Source organism: Emydura macquarii, unplaced genomic scaffold, assembly GCF_026122565.2.
Source record: "Emydura macquarii macquarii isolate MOO-44397 ecotype Brisbane River unplaced genomic scaffold, CSIRO-AGI_Emac_v2 contig_1045, whole genome shotgun sequence".
Lineage (NCBI taxonomy): Eukaryota > Metazoa > Chordata > Testudines > Chelidae > Emydura > Emydura macquarii.
Window position 1 is genome coordinate 10,788,097 of NW_027131182.1, and position 17,615 is coordinate 10,805,711.

At 41.9% G+C, this 17,615-nt stretch overlaps 1 protein-coding gene across 4 annotated transcripts in view; it reads right to left on the reverse strand.

The window, feature by feature from the left end:
* CCBE1 (collagen and calcium binding EGF domains 1) overlaps window positions 1-17,615 on the reverse strand; it is a 166,723-nt gene that overhangs the window by 26,482 nt on the left and 122,626 nt on the right. For all 4 annotated transcript variants that reach the window (XM_067545473.1, XM_067545472.1, XM_067545470.1 and 1 more), the window contains exons 3-4: window positions 7,645-7,697; window positions 199-333 (exon numbers count right to left, since the gene is read on the reverse strand). In XM_067545473.1, the coding sequence (XP_067401574.1) occupies window positions 199-333; window positions 7,645-7,697 (188 nt within the window). The remainder of the gene's footprint in view (window positions 1-198; window positions 334-7,644; window positions 7,698-17,615) is intronic.

The window sequence follows — 17,615 nt, forward strand, 5'->3', positions numbered from 1 at the left end:
AAAAAAAACCCTGTACAGCTATTTACTAAGATCAATTAAAAGCATATTCATACTAGAACAACGAAGGGAAATAAGAGGAAAGGGTCTAGCACCATTCAACTTCTTCTTTGAAACCAACTTCTAAAGACACTGAAAATTCTGCCCGATACAGGACACATCCTTAACCAAAGATAAATGGGACATGTCCTTTGTACCCACCTAAACAGTAGGGCTTCTCTCTGTTCCTATGTCTCTCGCGGTCATACCGGTATCCGGGATAACATGTACAAAGGACACGTCCAAAGTTATCTGTGCATTGCTGTTCACAAGGTGCTTCTGCACACACATCGTAGTCTAAAGAGAGAAAAGCGTGCTTAATGGAGATACTGGCCAGCAGGCCCATGTGTTTAGAACAACAATCTTTTTGATACTTTATCTGATCTTATGTTACTGCTCATTACCAAAGTCCTATCACAGCAGTAGGAAGAAACACAAGTGATATTGTCACAAAATGTAACCAATGTTTTATTGTGGAATTATGATTCCTAGTCACAGCTTTTCTATCTGTCTAATAATTTAAGGAAGGGGCACTTTCTTTGTGTTTGTAACGCACATTGCACAGTGGGATGCTAGCACAGGTGGGGCTCATAGGTGTGGCAATATAATAAAATAATTAATAATGAACATGCACAACATTAGTAATCATTCTCAGGGAAATATTAGTTACATAAAAGCAATTTGTTGTTTTTCCTTCCCCAAATCCACAAGTGACAGAAGCAACAGCTGCGATGTAATACACTATACAATAGCTTAAGGACAATTTTGTGGCAAATACATTGAGAAAATGTTTCAGAAAGAAAAGTTAGCTCAAATAAACACATTAAATAAGCAAAACCAACCCTAACTGCCTAAGCAAAGAGCACATGGTTATTAAGATATCACCATTTCTAAAAATATAAATGTACAGATTAGCATCTGATGCTAACCCGCTCATCTGAGTATGGTGGAGCTTTCCACTTGGGCTAGTTGGCCCTGTGGGAGTATAGGCTAAAGCCAAGTGAAGTTTTCATTTGGGCTGGTAAGCACCCACTTTGCAGTGAGGATGCAGGCTAAATCTTGCCAGTGATGATAGTCCTCCAGGGCTTTTCCACAATTCCCCCCAGAAGCCCAGAACAACAGACAAGTTCTCTCAAAATTCCCTGGGAAAGAATCACAGAGCAGCTCATTTGATCATAGTAAAATCCATGGGATATGCCTCCAGAAATCGTAATGACAAATAGGTGAGTGCAGTACCAGAAAGGACACAATGATTCAGGTAGGGCTTTAGAATCTGGATGCTAACGTCTTGGTGAAGCTAACCTGGGTGCTCAGACCCAGGTGCCAATCACGCAAGTTAATTCTGCAGTAAAGACATCCCCTCAGTGTGAAGTCAGATTAACTGGAAATGGGGAAACTGAGGCAGTGGCAGAGCCCAAAGCAAATCTCAGTAAGCACTGCTACAGGCCCTTAGAGTTTATATAAAAATTCATGACAATATTTCTTTATATCATTTAAAAAAACTTCTAGACATTTATTCAGAGTTTATAAAAGGTTCTTAATCTTTTAAAAAAAGATGACTATTCTGGTTAAGATGAAAATCCAACAGCACTTTAGGTAAGAATTTAAGGTGCGTCTGTAAAGAGATCTTGTCCTTGAAAAATACCATAAATGGGGGGTCTGCCATCAAGGCTCCAATCTCCCCAACCCTGTGAGCTGATGTGAAGGCTACTAGAAATGCCATTTTCATAGATAACTGAAGCAAAGAGCCGGGTAATAGATTCACAGGCTGTAAGGCCAGAAGGGACCATCATGATCATCTAGTCTGACCTCTAATGGTGGTCCCATGAGGTATGTAAGTACAGGTTGAAATCCCATGTAGGAGTAGGATCCTTACACTGAGGGAGAGGTTCCCTATACACTTAATAAATCTCGAGGACATGAGGTGAGCACATATGGAAAACCCTTCTAGTAGGAGATGAAATGCTGATATTTCGGCCAGATGAATCTTAATAGAGCTAACTGATAACCCGATTTCTTCAAGTCCAGCAGCAGGTAATCCAAGATGACTGACAGCAAAGAAGATTCAGGCACAGCAATGTGACAGAGACACCAGTGGTTGAATCTTTTCTATTTCTGAAGATGAGTAATTTGCATGGACTTCCTTCTGCTTGTTGCACTCCTGTCAACTGGGTGGATTCTAATCTTGTGAACCATCTAGCAGCCATGCTTGGAGGTGGAAAACCTTTACTTTGGGGTGAAGCATGTGACCTACATCCTGGGAGAGGAGATAAAGGATGGTTGAAAGCTTGAATACAGGTTGGACACACAGGTGAAGCAGAAAAGAATACCAAACCTGTCTCAGTCAGGTTGGTACCATAACCCTGGCCTTGTCATGTCTGATCTTGATCATCACTGTTCATATTAACAGTATTGGAGGGAATGCACAGAAAAGGCCCTTCATTCAGGGAAAGAGAAAAGCATCCCCCATAGAATGATGACTTAGGCCTCCTCTTGAGCAGAATAGGGGACACTTCTTGTTGCTGAATGTGGTGAATAGGGTCCACCTCTGGAATTCCCAACCTTTGGAATTTCCCATGAAGGATTTGAGAGTCCAATTCCCGTTAATAGTCCTGAAAGAAGCCCCTGCTGAGCATATCGGCTGTGACATTCTGGACTCCAGCAAGGTAAACGGCTGAGATCTGAACCTGATGGGCTATACATCAGTTCCATAACTTTATAGCTTTGGTACACAGGGAGGGGCATCTTGCTCCTCGCTGTTTGTTGATATAGAATATGCAAGCACATTGTCCATCATGATTCTGATTGGTTTGCCTCTGGGGAGGAACCAAAGGCAGTTGTTCCTGGCACCCTTGAGTTCCAACAGGTTGACATGGATACTGGTTTCCTGAGGTGACCATCTGCCCTGAGTTGTGAGTGTGTTGGGATGTGCTCTCCACCCTAACAGTCAAGTGTCCGTTTCCACAGTGATAGTTGGAGGTGGGCAGGTGAAAGGGATGCCTGCGCAGCCACTGAGTTAATTTTTCCATCCAAGGATCCCAGCATGGCCATGCAGGGAGGGGGGGGGGGGATAAGGGAGAGAGGGTGGCACACAGGACAGATCCCAACGTTCTGAGGCTCCTTGTCAAAGAATGGTTTCCTATACTGATGCAGAGAGGGAAACTTCCATTGATAAAGAGGAGACTGATAGAATCTCCACTTCTTCCTCCTCAATGTCCTCCAATGGGGATAGGTGCAATAGAAAAAGCTGGAGAATCTTGCGGCACCGGGAAGCAATGGTAATCCAGAGACAGGGTGTCAATACCAAGAGTTGTTTGCTACCCATAAGCAATGGGGAGTGGGCTCATCTAAAATTCACAGGTCTTTGGAGTAGTGGAATTCCTGAAATTCTGAGTGGGTTGGTACTGACATAGCAGTTGATCTGGAGTGCATAGGCATTGGTGCCAAAGGTGTCTGGTGCTTCAACTATCCTAGTACCAATGGTGCTGAGTGAGAAGGCACTGATGGTAAATCTGATGTAAATGGTGCCATTTTAGAGGAGTATATGTCCTGGGCCTCCTGTCCTTCATAGATAGTATTGGGGGCCTGCTGGAGCCGTGCTTCTCCAAAACATCCTGAGATCTGCCAGCCCCACAGGTACCAGAGGAAGTGTCCTTTGCCTCCACGGTACCATGAGCTCCTCTTCTTCGGCACTTTCCCTGAGTCCTTCAAAGTCTTCTGCATCTGAGGGGGGACCTGGGCTCAGGTCAAAGGGGTGCTGGACCTGTCTGGAGACAGATGTATTGGGGGGGTCTCCTGACTAGACTCAGAAATGGGTCGAAGGGAGTGCTCCATCATCAGAAGCCTCAATTTGGTCTTCCAATTCTTCCATGATCTAGCTTTGAGAGCCAGGCAAAAGTTACACTTTTGGGAGATATGGGATTCTCTCAAGCAAGGGATACACTTAGAATAGCCGTTGCTGCCCAGGATAGCCTCCGAACAAGAGAGGCAGCATTTGAAAACTGGTGTGCCAGGAATGCCCAGCCAGGCCATATAAGCTTCCCAGACAAATGGGGGAAAAGGAGAGGAAAAAAGCCAAAGCTCTCACCACTGTCTAACTAACAACAACTAACTGGAAATGCTAAACTAAACTAACTAAAAGAACAACCGTAGAACACGCTGAGGCACACAGAAGGTGGACATGTTAGAGCTCCGTCTCCGGCCAAGGAGGTAGAGAAGGAATTTAGGGCAGTTCGCCTGTGCTGCTCTTTATACCCCGGGTGTAGAGCATGCTGGGCTGAAGGGACACTGCTAATGGAAAATCTCCGATCAAGGGCTCAAGAGGCACATATACGCATCTGAAGTGGAGCAGCCATATGGACACTACTCAAAGAAGGAGGCCAAGTTTCATCATCACAGAGTTCTGTGCCCTCAGCAGCTCTAGCCATGGTTCCTGGCAGCCTGGCTCCATTGAAGCTGGGTGAGGGATGGGATCATCACCAGAGACAAGGCTCCGAGGCAAAGCAATCACAGGCCTAGGCTGTATTGTTTTTCCTTTGTATGCTGTGTGGAGCTGGACGATGTGTATCCCTCCCACCACACCCTCAACCCACTTGTGCTGCAGACCACCCAATTCCCACCCCTTCCCAGGAAAAGTGGGGGTTGAGGAGGAGTGGGAAGTCACTTAGCACACAGGGATGGGAAGGATGTTCCAAAGATAAGGAATGGAGTCACAAGTGATTCTAGCTGCAGCATGTGGAGGGATTGAAGAATGAAGAGGTTATAAAGAAAGAGACCAGAAGGAGGAAGCGGAGTTTTTGGCAATGGGGACACTGAGGAAGGAGAATCTGACCAGGGTTTGTCTACACTACACTCTTACCTCAAGTTAATCTTTGCCAAGAAATGCACAGTAGTTAACACATTTATAAAAGCTACTGTGGATACTCCCGAATGTCTGATCCAGGCAACAAATATGTGTGCTTTACCCGAGGCTGAGCCCAGAGAAGGAAGAGAGAATGGAACTGTCGACCATGAATAGAAAGATAGAGAGAGAGGCAATTCTGGAGAAAAGAGAAGTTCTATTTTTGACATGTTTGGTTTAAGAAAGTGGCATAGAAGATGTCAGAGATGCAACTGTAGTAATAAAAATAGTACTTCACACTCAGTCTCAAAATCACTTTTCTAAGTATCATTATCCCCATTCTACAGATGGGGAAACTGAGGCACAGAGAAGTCAGATAAGTTGTCCAAGGCTTAGATATGAATAGAATTCACTTGTACCACTGGACTGCACTGCCTTCTACTTGTATATGTGGGAACTGGAGGGTAGAGCAGGGAAGGGAGAATGGATGGAAACATCAGGAAGGAGATTGAAAGAGACCAATGACAATGCCTTAGCTTTAGGGAGGAGAGATTATTTAAAAAGCACCTGGCACAGAAGGAGAACTAGGTCTTTCTGGTGCAGACATAACACAGTAGATAGGGCAGAGTCTGCGTGAGCTCCCAAGCGCTTCCTTGTACTCACTGCTAGTCACACAGGAAGACAATTGCTTTCTTGGTGTTGTGATTTGCCAGCAATGGCTAAACAGCAAAGATATACTTTAAAAAAGAAATTAAGAGCCTGAGACATCTGTAATATACTTATCTGCCTGGGATGAAATATGCATTTCAAGCACACTCATATCACCAAGATTATGATGAAACAATGCGTGGGGAGCTGAGTGTTACATTTTAACAGAGTAAGTTAAAAGAGTGCTTCTCTGAATCATAGTATTTCTAGTTTATATGCTATCACCCCAGACTGTTTCAGCTGTTTCCACTGTTTCTCCGGCCTGTGAAGTTCAAGGTGAAACTCGGGTCAGGCTGAGAGGGGACTATGGGGGGATACCAAGATGACTGTGCTGGAGGTAGGGAAACCACAGCCAGAAAACAAGTTCATTTAAAGAAAGAAATTCTCCAAGCTTGTTAAGATCCAGAACCCAGTGAGAGCTGAACTAAAGTCAATGGAGTCATAATTAAGAGCTACTTTCATGTTCACTTAAACCAAAATACATCAAAACTAGAAGCACCGATTCTCTTTTGTTGTGGCATTTTTGTTATCCACACCCGTTTGTTCTCCCACAATCTCTGCGATGCTGAGTGAATAATCACTATAGCCACAGGATATTTTACTGGAGACACCATCGTAAGAAAGCCAGGGGATGGATTTCCAGAGAGCCTGGGTTCTTTCCATTCTACGTGGTCTCTGTTTCCATCTCTCTATATTCTACAACACCAAAAATTTCTTCAATCCAACACCAGGCTCCTACTCCTACAGTCTCTCCCACTGTAGCTCACAAGTCCAGCCATGAACTCACTACACAAACACAAAGCCCAAAGCCAAAACCATGAACAGAAGCAGTTGAACTGACTCCATTCAGACATTACCCATTGTTTCAGCAGCTCCGCCGGGTCTTGTGAATTTCTCACCACACTGGTAGCATGAGTATCAATATTTTTAGGAAGTGGCTATTTTTTTTTTTTTTTGTCACAAAGTCTTATTGGTGTTGATATCTGACAATGAAGAACTCACTCACCAAGGGGCAAATGGCACAGCTGGAAGGAGCGTGTTGGCCAGAATTTACAACCCAAAGAACAAGCAGTTCACTGGGTCTCTCAAATACAATGTTACCCTGTCTCCTTTCCCTTCAAAAAGTTTAACGGATGTGTTACCCAGCACAGGCTTTTTTATTTTCAGCTTAAAGAGTCTATCTGAAGTGAGAGAATTTGCAGCTCTGCAGTCACTCTGAGCTCTGCAAACAGGACAATGAGAGGAAAAGACATCTTATGTGAAGAAGTTATGTGAATAACTGTTTTAGGGACTGATGCAAAGCCTCCTGAAGTCACCGGAGAGTCTCCATTGATGTCAACGGGCTTCGGATCAGGCCCCTAAAATTCATGCCTGTAGTCCAGTTGCATGGTGTATTGTGTCCATGAGCTACAGCTTCACTTGCAAATGCATCTCATTCCTTTCTAAAAGATAGTCCAGATGTTTCAAGACCTTTAACCAGGAGACCCGAACACTGTATTTACAAAATATGGTTTAGCATCATTGTCTGACGCCAGCGAGAGAACGCTCCTTTTCCACCACCACATCAACTATACAGAATAATTCTCGTTGCCTTTTGGGACAGCCCGTTGCAAGAGGTAATGTCTAAGCAGCCCCCACCCCAGGAGTACCGTGGGGAGACACCCCTTCGAGGTATTATCCTCTCCCAGCTTCCCCATTGCTGCTGTTGGGAGAGGAGGCCTAGCTAGCTGCAGTGGTTGATGCTCCTGCGTGAAGTGGCTCTCAGCACAGATCCAAGGCAGAATATGGCCCTGTGTGTGCACTAATTCACATTACAAAATCTGTGCAACCAGATGAATGTGGGGAGAACCAAGATCTGGCATCCTAATTGAAATGTTCTGAAGACACAGAATTTTATTGTATTGCTATTTGTGGTAATGAATCCCACACAGACACAAGGGACAACCAAGTCTGTGGTTAACTCAGTATTTTCTCCAAAATTAACAGCACAGAAAGCAGAACAAATGAGAAATGGCTAATGACGCTGGGATGTGAAGGATTAGAACAATGAAATCACATACCTTCGGGAATGCATTGTCCAAGAACAAATTTATAACCCTTACAGCATTTTTTCCTGAAAGACAAAAATAAAATTAAAATTAAATTAAAAAAATGCTATTTAAAAGGAGATCTTGCCTTAAAAATAACTTAAAAAGGGTTTAAAAGTTATATTTGAGAAGGGATCTCAAAAATAAATTTAAAAAGCCATTAATCCAAAAGACTGATTAATAAACTGGTGATTTCTATTCATGGGTATAGAGATAGATTTGAAATGATCCATACTAGCACATGATAACCTTCAGAACGAAAGGCCTTCCTCATCCTAGATGCATAAAGATCTCTAAGTGCAAAAGCAAATATCTCAGGCCCCAAAAGCTCTCAGCATCCTGGCCCTCTGCCTTCCCTCAGTCAGGGCTTTCTGGGGCTCTTATCTGGACTGGATGATTATGCTTTTAAAGGGGGAATGTTTGGAGAGAAGTAGGGAAGTTTCTGGAGAGCTCATTACAAAAAAAAAAAAAAAAATCATGGACAGCATGGAAGTTTGGATGAGAAGATGCCTGTTGAAAAAGGTCTGGTACTTTTCCTAAAGCAAGAGTATTTTGGATCTTTATTCAGTCAACTCTAATACAGGGTCCTTAGCCAAGATCTTCAAAAGTGACTAGTGATTAGTGGTGTCTCAGCTTCTTGGTGCCTACTTGAGACACTTTAATAGGGCCTGATTTTTGGAAAGTGATGAGTGCCCACTATCTGAAAATCAGGGCTCTTTGAGGTGTCTAACATTGGGCACGAAAACAGTCAGGCACACAGAATTACTAGTCACCTTTGAAATCATTGATACCTAATGCTTCTGTGCGTGGAAAGCACATGACATACTTTTGGCGCTACACATATAAACAACCATGATCATAACTTTCATGACATGCCATAGAGCATTTCCAAGCATCTGTCACCCTAAAGTAAACCGACTGAAGGGCTTGTATCTCAGTTAGTAGCACACACACAAGATTAAATGTTATCATTCATTTCCCACATTTCAAAGGACTCTGAAAAGATGACCGATGAAATAAAAAAGGTATTTTAACTACAGAAAGATTAACATGGCACTTAGAATGTTACAGAAACAGGGACACTTATATATGACCACTATTCTCTATGGTCTGAAATTTCTTGAGTGTTCACTACTTGAGAAAGTTCTGGGTATGGGGAAAACATGTGTTTCTTATAGGCTAGTGTGAAATCGCATTTAAACATATGATTTTATTTGTCTGTTTCTATTTTGTTCGGCTCAACTACAACAAGCCTCCAAGTCTCTTGATAGCATTTCTAAATGCATACTAATGGATATAATTGTTACAGTCATCTAAGTGCATCTAAGATTGAGTGACCTTTAAAGGATCCTTGTGGACTGCTTAACCAGAAGTAACCTGTAGTTCAACCTCCCGTTAAATTACATTTAAATTAAGTGACTTAATCTGTTTTTTGAAAGCCTGTGTATTTTAGAGATATGGACTCTAGAATGTTTTTCAGACATGCTGAAGTGAAGTGTCTGGTAAGCTAAGAAGTAATCACTCTTCTGTTTTCCCCCTTCATTGTATAATTGACCCAGCAGAATGCTAATGCAATGGAAGTCAATGACACAAGTGCATCTCTTGGGTGACCCAGAGTTCATCACAATATATCATTATGTTGTATTTAAAACAACTATCAGTTGCAACTGACCATTTAAAACAAACAATGTATTATTTCAAACTATGTAAAAACAAACGTTGGCTGCACATTTTATACACTTTCAAAGATTAGCTGGAATATAAATGATGTTTAATGAAGTTTGGAGGGCTGCAGGGGAAGCTTTGCCTTGTTATGCAAACACTGGTCCTCATTAGACTTCACCGCAAACACTGCTGTGAAGTTTTATCTTCAAGACAAACAAATGAAGGAGGGAAAAGTTCAAAGGTGCATCAGGAAAGCTGTTCATATGCTTCAAGCTATGCAGATGGCTTTCCAAACGCAGTCATCTCCTATCCTCTTCAGGATAGGGTGAGACTGATAGCACAGTCTCCTCGCAGGCGGCATAAACACATCCCAATGAAGAAATGAGCAGGTAGTGGTAGAGAATGTAATAAACTACTCACATGCTTAAAGCTATGCAGATACTTTGCTGGACCAGGGCCAGAATGCCCAGTACCTTTCTGGATTGGCTCCTATTCTCCTAAATCAAATACTTCTGGGTTTTTTTTACAAGATAAACTGTGTGAATCTACAGCTAACGTATCTTTTCTTCTGGATTATTGTATTAGCTTGTTCCCCTGCCCTGTTCAAACACCTTCCCAAACTAGAATGTGCCCTGTGCTCAAAACTCTCCTAGGCTAGGATGTCTTTTAAAGCTTGACCACAGTTAGGCTGCTGGTGTCCTGAGATCACAGCCCAACTGCTGACCAATACTGTCTCACTGTTTCCTTGTACTCTCCCATCTTTCTCTGTCTGTCTGCATCCAGCTATTGGCTCTTGTCTGATACTTTGACTGTAAGCTCGTTGGGGCAGGGAGTGTCTTTGTTCTGTGTTTGTAGAGCACCTAGCATAACAGGGTCCTGCTCCATGACATGAACTCCAGGTGCGATGGTAATACAAATAAATAACAAACAAATAATAAGAATGAGGGGGCAGTGGCTCTTCATGGTCCTGGGGGCGAGGGAGGTTTCCCTACACAAGAAGCACTGTGACACTGGACCAGTCCCAAAGTCTATCTAATCTAGTATCCCATCTCTGGCAATGGTCAGTTCCAGATCTTCAAAGTACAAAAGCCTCATGATAGGCAGATGTGGGACAGTTTGCCCTCTATATAGGTCACATCCTGATCTCCAATAGTGATTTGAGGATTTCAGTAACTCAGCCAGAGGTTATGGGTCTATTACAGGAGCGGATGGGTGAGGTTCTGTGGCCTGCAATGTGCAGGAGATCAGACTATATGATCACGATGGTCCCTGCTGACCTTAAAGTCTATGACTCAGGGATTAGTTTATGCCCTAAAGCATGAGATTTAATATTCCTTCCAAAACGTCTGTTGTCATTAATTATAACTACTCTGGGTATTCTTGGTACCCAGATAAACAGCCAATCCCCTTTTGAATCTTGTTAGGTTCTTGGCCTTAATTCCAAAATGTGCAAAAAAAAAAAAAAAAAAAAAGGATTTCCTTCTCTCGTTTCTGAATTTCTCACCATTTAATTTTACTGAATGTCGCCTTAGTCTTCTTTTACAAGACAGGGAGAACAGAAGGTCCTGATCTCCTTTCCTCAGAATTATCCCCTGCTCTTTTTCATGGTAGCTTTAAGTCCCATATGAGAGAATGGCACCAAAAGGACCAAACCAGCCCCCAGAAACTGCATTATCTCCCCATACAATCTCCTAGCAGAAAATTCCCAATTCAGAATACAGACTTTCTTTTCTTGATGCCAACTTCTTTTTGATACATGACTTTTCTAAATAGCAATAATCAATTAGACATGATTTTGCAAGGGGGTCTGACAGGCTAGGGTTAATGCACAGAAAACACAATACTCCAGGTCTTGCTGCCCTGAACATCATATTACATCTCTAATTCTAAGTAACACAGCCTGCGATGAATTCTTGATGACCTTTACATTCTTTAGGCCAAACTACATTCCTGAAAATCAATTTATCAAAATGACTGACACTTAAGTTGATTATTAACAGAGCTACTTTAACAGTAAAACTTATCTTCAGACATTCAGAACACAGTTGACATTTCTAATCAACATTGGATAATTATGATCTCATTATAGATAATGAGAGGCAAGCAAGCTGCTACTGATCTTTTTAACCACTGGACAATTTTCTTCATGACTGTTGCTAGGCAGTTGTACATTTAAGTGTGACTCAAATACAGCGGACAATATTTAGCTGCCTCAGAATGTGAAACAGTAGTGAATCTTTGTGAAATTAGTTTGGTTCATTATTAAGTTCTGTTTCCAAACAGGGGTAACTTTTTAGCACACCTACCTTTCACATTATGCAACAGGGCTGTTTACCTAACAGAAAACGTTATAGCAATGGCTTCCTAGCAGTTTCCCAGGTTTCTATGAGCTCAACCCTGTAATGTTCACTCAGGAAAAGCACTGTTTTAAATAGGAGTTTCTCCTGAGTGAAGACTGTAGAATATGTCCTTATGTCCCAAAAGTCTGGCACCTGAAGTATTAAAATAGTCACAGTATCAGGTAGGTGTCATAACTCTACAGCCGTTAGCATTCTATAATAGTCTAATTGAAAATGTGTACATGGCCTTAGATGGATATGATATCCATCCATTTCTAGATATCCATCATTAATGTATCTGGAGGCCACATCTCATAGAACTGGTCAGAAATTAGTATTTTTCTTGATGGAACATTTTGATGAAAACAAAAAACATTTTCATCAAAATTGTCAGTGGCAAATGTAGCCTCCCCCCCAAAAAAAATATACTGGAAAATTTTCAACCAAAAACAGTTAAAAATCAACACACTTCTGGTTTTTCAGGTGAAAATTTTCACTTTTGGGGTTTTCCAATGAAAACTCCAAATTTTCAAGGATATAGTCCAGGAAAATTTTCGTTTAATCAAAAACCCAATTTTCCATTGAAAATAAATTAATCAGAAAATTCTCAACCAGATCTAGTCAAAGAATATCATAACACGAACTCACAACAACCTGAGCAATATCTCTCAGATCAGAGGTGCAACAAGGGCCATAAGTGGCTCTGCTGCACAAGGGAGTCTTTGTAAAATGCACACAGAAGGACTACTTATTGTGACTCTCCTAAATGCTTCTTTGATCTTCCTGAATTTCAGAAATATCCAGGACTCTAAAAATAATATAAAAAGGAATAATTAACTTCTAAACAATTCATCAGCCAGGTACAGAAGTGAACCAACAAGCTGCTACAAAGATCCTTATTTTTTAAAAGTATATCTAAAATCCAAATGAGCCCCCGTTCTGTCTGCCAAAATCTGCATGGACAAATAAGACCCATATGTAGTGCAAGTGTGTTCAGTAACCCAGTAGCTGTGGGTAGTTCAGTTATATTTCACATACACAGAAGATTTATGTAGTTTTGGACAACATGATGTAAACTGAAAGAACATGCATTGGTTTTGTGGGATACATACCAAAATCTTAACTAACAGGGAGTGGTGTCCTGTAGACAGCGCTTCAGTATCATAAGCTTTGCCATGGTTTCTAGACTGAGTCCTCTTTTACAGGTATCTGAAGAGGTAAATGCAGCCTATCGAGGAAGCATTTACTATCATGGACATTTTACCTGCAAAAGTGGGATTCCACTCTCTTCCTCTGCATATTCCTCTCATTGGTCTAGTTCCAACTGACATTGCAGTCAACGCACAACCTCCCCATGGCTTCAGTGGAAGCTGGCTTGGATCTACAATGACCAGGACTAAATGAGCTGGGACCGCATCACCACATAAAGGCTGTTTCCTCCTTCTGAAGAAGCCTTTCAATTGATTTCAGTGAGATTGAATAATACAAGGATCAGCAGATGCCTGTTATTACCTAAGGAATCTTCCTGGTACCTGGGACCACAACATATGTTCTGTGTTCACACTAGCTCATTGAGCAGTTTATTGGAAAGCCAGATGAGAATTTTGACTGAGTAAAAATGAAGAAGGCCCCCTGTGCCAAGGAAACTGAAGAAGTCAGAGATCTGAGAGTCAGCTGGTGTAGCAAAAGACTTGATTTCGTAAAAGTAAGATTTCCACTGATAAATGGATTTTTAAGGATATGAATGAAGGTCATGTTTCTGACCAGCAATTTCAGTTAATACTTCATTTGAGTTGTGCATTACTCTTTGCTCTTTAAAACAAAATGGTGCTTGGCTCTAGTTATTAACATTTTATCAGGAAAGAAATCTTTTTTTGACTGCTGTTAAGATGAAACCCTTGCTAAGACTGAAAATGCACACAATGTATTGTTCTTTCTCCAAACACATTCCACAAGCCAGATCTTCAGATGTTGAAAATCAACATAGCTCCATTGACCCTGTGATTTTGAAAGCTTTCTTACATGCTATTTGGGCTGTCCATTGCTGCAATGTATTATCATCTGATTCTCTCTCAGCTGTTTGAAGTGTTGTTTTATCCTGGTGTTTTTATGGACATAGGGAATTTTATGAAGCGTGAGTAGAAATTGTGTTTCTTTGCCTCCTAACTTACAGAGGGCATTACAAAAATGACAACATGATGAATTACTTTGCAGAACTACTGCAGAACTCAATATTTTCACATGAAGGAGACTGGCTGCACATCCATCGATAGAGAGACATGGTGAACTTGAATCTAATCAATTTCAAAAGATGTGTTAAAAATAAATTGACTATAAAACAAGGCTTATGACTACCTACAGTTTAAGTCAACACAAGTTATGTTGTTCAAGGGTGTGAATTAGCCACCCCCCTGAGCGACATCATTTATGCCAATTTAAGCGCCGGTGTGGATAGTGCTATGTCAGTGGGAGAGCTTCTCCTGCTGTCACAGCTACAGCCGCTTATGGGGGCTGAAGATGGGAGAGCTCTTTCCTGTTGGCTTAGAGTGGCTAAAATCTCTAGGGTACCCATAGCCAAAGTCTCACTAAGATCAAGCAGATCTCAGCCCTGGTCTACACTTACCTGGAGATTTGGCAGCAGTCGACAGGAGTTACGCAAACTACGCAGAGTAGCTTGCGTAACTCACGTCGACTGCTCTACTTCCCTTCTGCGCGCTGTCTACACTGCGCTGTTCCCGTTGACGCAGCATTATGTTACTCGAGGGGGTGGTTTACCAGCGTCAACTTCCTGATCGATTGAGCGGGTCTACACTGACCGCTCAATCGATCCAGAAAGATCGATCTGGCGGCGGTGAATTTGCCACCGTCAGTATAAACATGACCCAACAATTGAGGCACATGGTGATGGATGTGCTGAGATGAGATAATAACCAGTTCACCTGGAAAAATGGATTTTTTTGAAAATACTTTGAAATAAACAATTTGAATATTAGGAATTTTCCAAAAATCTCCTAATCTGCACCCCCAAAGGTAGTTAAGCTCCTACCTCAGCTTTGGATTCACAGCCATGAACCCGCTCCTGGAGTTAGGCACTTAAGCCAGGTCAATTCAGGCCTTTCTTATGAAAAGAGAGACAATCTTCACCGCATTATAGCCAGTAGCCTAGTGGTTAGGGAACTCATCAGCAGTGTGAGAGGCCTGCTTTTCCTAGTTTGGAGCAGGGTCTTGAATTTGGGTCTGCTCTATGACAAGTGATGCCCTGACCACCAGGCTATTCGGTATTCAAGGGTGGGGCTTTCTTATTCCCTTCTGTTGAAGCTGTTCCATTTTGTATAAATAAATTAATATTCATTGGGGCAGGAACTTGAATTTAGCAGTCCCACATCCCAGGTGAGTGGGCTCCCTGCCCCCCGGTATCTCCCCCACAAGTCCCCACTCAGAAAATCCCCAGTTTGGTTGCCCTGGGTTGTGTTTTGTATGAGGCCCAATCTGGTAGGGGTGCTCTGAGAATGTATACTGGATCAGGCCCTGAGGAAGCAGCTCAGTGGCACTAGGACATAGGACTAGAACATAGGACTTTGCACATGTCCACCAGCAGAAATGTAGGCACCATGGGGATTCTTCCAGCAGAAACATAGGTGCCAAGGGAATTTAGGTGCCTCCAGGATTAGGTGGCAGGTGAGTGAGGGTTTTGAGATTCTCAGTAGTGTAAACACCTAAAGTGGCAGTTAGGCAGCTAAGTCCCTTTGTGGGTCTGGCCCTTAGTGTCTCGGCGCCTCAGTTTCCCGTTAGTAAAATGTACCCTACCTCACCGAGTGGCTTTTGTTTAAATACATTAAAGATTGTGGGATGACCAAATACTATGGTAATGGGGTCCATGCATACTTACAAAATAAAGCCTGACTCCAGCAGCAGCACTTCCCTACGACGTATCATTTGATCACAAGTCACGTGACCAACACAGCTTTAACATCTCTTTCCCACTAGACAAAATCTCCACTTTCAGCTCTCTGATCCAACACTCATTCAACACACTGGGTTTGCAACATGCCCTAAAGCAAGCTGGCTATTTCAGACCTTGCGGGGCACAGCATGGCAAGGGAAAGGGACCTTTACAGAGAAATGCTGCCTGCAGCCTTATAACAAGGGGGATAAAATTCAAGGGCCTCTGCTGGTTGCAGCTGTGGCACAGAGGACAGAGATGGTCTCACAATTAGGCAAGGCCAAGCCATTGAGATTCCGTACCTTTAGGGATGGTTTCTGTGACCTTCCCGTCTGACTGATAATTAAAGAAAACCGTTTTATTGGCATTTCCATTTCAAATGATACAGGCTGGGTTCTGAAGGAACTCAAATGTGAAATTGCAGAAATACTAACTGTGGTATGTAATTTATCAGTTAAATGAGCTTCTGTACCAGATGACTGGAGGATAGCTACTGTGATGTCCATTTTTAAAAAAGGCCCAGAGATGATCCTGCCAATTATAGGCTGGTAAACCTACTTTCAGTATCAGGCAAATTGGTTCAAACTATAATAAAGAACAGAATTAACAAACACATAGATGAACAAGATTTGTTGGGGAAGAGTCAACATGACTTTTGTAAAGGGAAATCATGCCTCACCAATCTATTAGAATTATTTGAGGGGGTCAACAAACATATGGACAAGGGTGATCCAGTGGATATAGTCTACTTGGACTTTCAGAAAGCCTTTGACAAGGTCCCTCACAGAGGCTCATAAGCAAAGTAAGCAGATATGGGATAAGAAGGAAGGTCCCGTCATGGATCAGTAACTGGTTAAAAGATAAGAAATAGCGTAGGAATAAATAGTCAGTTTTCAGAATAAATAGCAGTGTCCTCTAAGAGTCTGTACCAGGACCAGTACTGTTCAACATATTCATAAATTATCTGGCAAAAGGGGCAAACAGTGAGGTGGAAAATTTGCAGATGATACTAAATTACTCAAGATAGTTAAGTCCAAAGCAGACTGCAAAGAGTTACAAAGAGATCTCACAAAACTGGGTGACTGGGCAACAAAATGGCAGATGAAATTCAATGTTGCTAAATGCAAAGTAATACACATTGGAAAACATAATCCCAACTATACATACAAAATGATGGGATTTAAATTAGCTGTTACCACTCAAGAAAGAGATCTTGGAGTCATTGTGGATGGTCCTCTGAAAACATCCATTCAATGTGCAGCAGCAGTAAAAAAAGCTAACAGAAGGTTAGGAACCATTAGGAAAGGGATAGATAATAAGACAGAAAATATCATAATGCCTCTATATAAATCCATGGTATGCCCATATCTTGAATACTGCGTGCAGATCTGGTTGCCCATCTCAAAAAAGATATATTGGAATTGGAAAAGGTACAGAAAAGAGCAACTGAAATGATTTAGCATATAGAAAAGTTTCTGTATGAGGAGAGATTAAAAAGACTGGGACTTCTCAGTTTGGAAAAGAGATGACTAAGAGGCATATGTGGAGAAAGTGAAAAAGGAAATGTCATTTACTCCATCATATAACATAAGAACTGGCGGTCACCCAATGAAATTAATAGGCAGCAGGTTTCACACAAACAAAAGGAAGTACTTCTTCACACAAAGCACAGTCAACCTGTGGAACTCATTGCCAGTGGATGTTGTGAAGGTTAAAACTATAATAGGGTTCAAAAAAGAACTAGATAAATTCATGGGGGAAATTACATGGTCATAAATCCATATTTCTTTTTAGTTTCCCTTCCCCCCCATCCACCAATTCCAGTAAGGGCTTTATGACAAGATTGTGCAGAATGGCAAATCTAGGACATGTGGTCTATGACAACTCTAATTCCCTTTTCATCCAACTGTGTCATAAACAAGTAAGTGGAGAAACCTGCACCTCTCCTGCTTTGGGCAAGAGTTCAAGATGACAGTGGCCTCCAACCTCAGCGATGC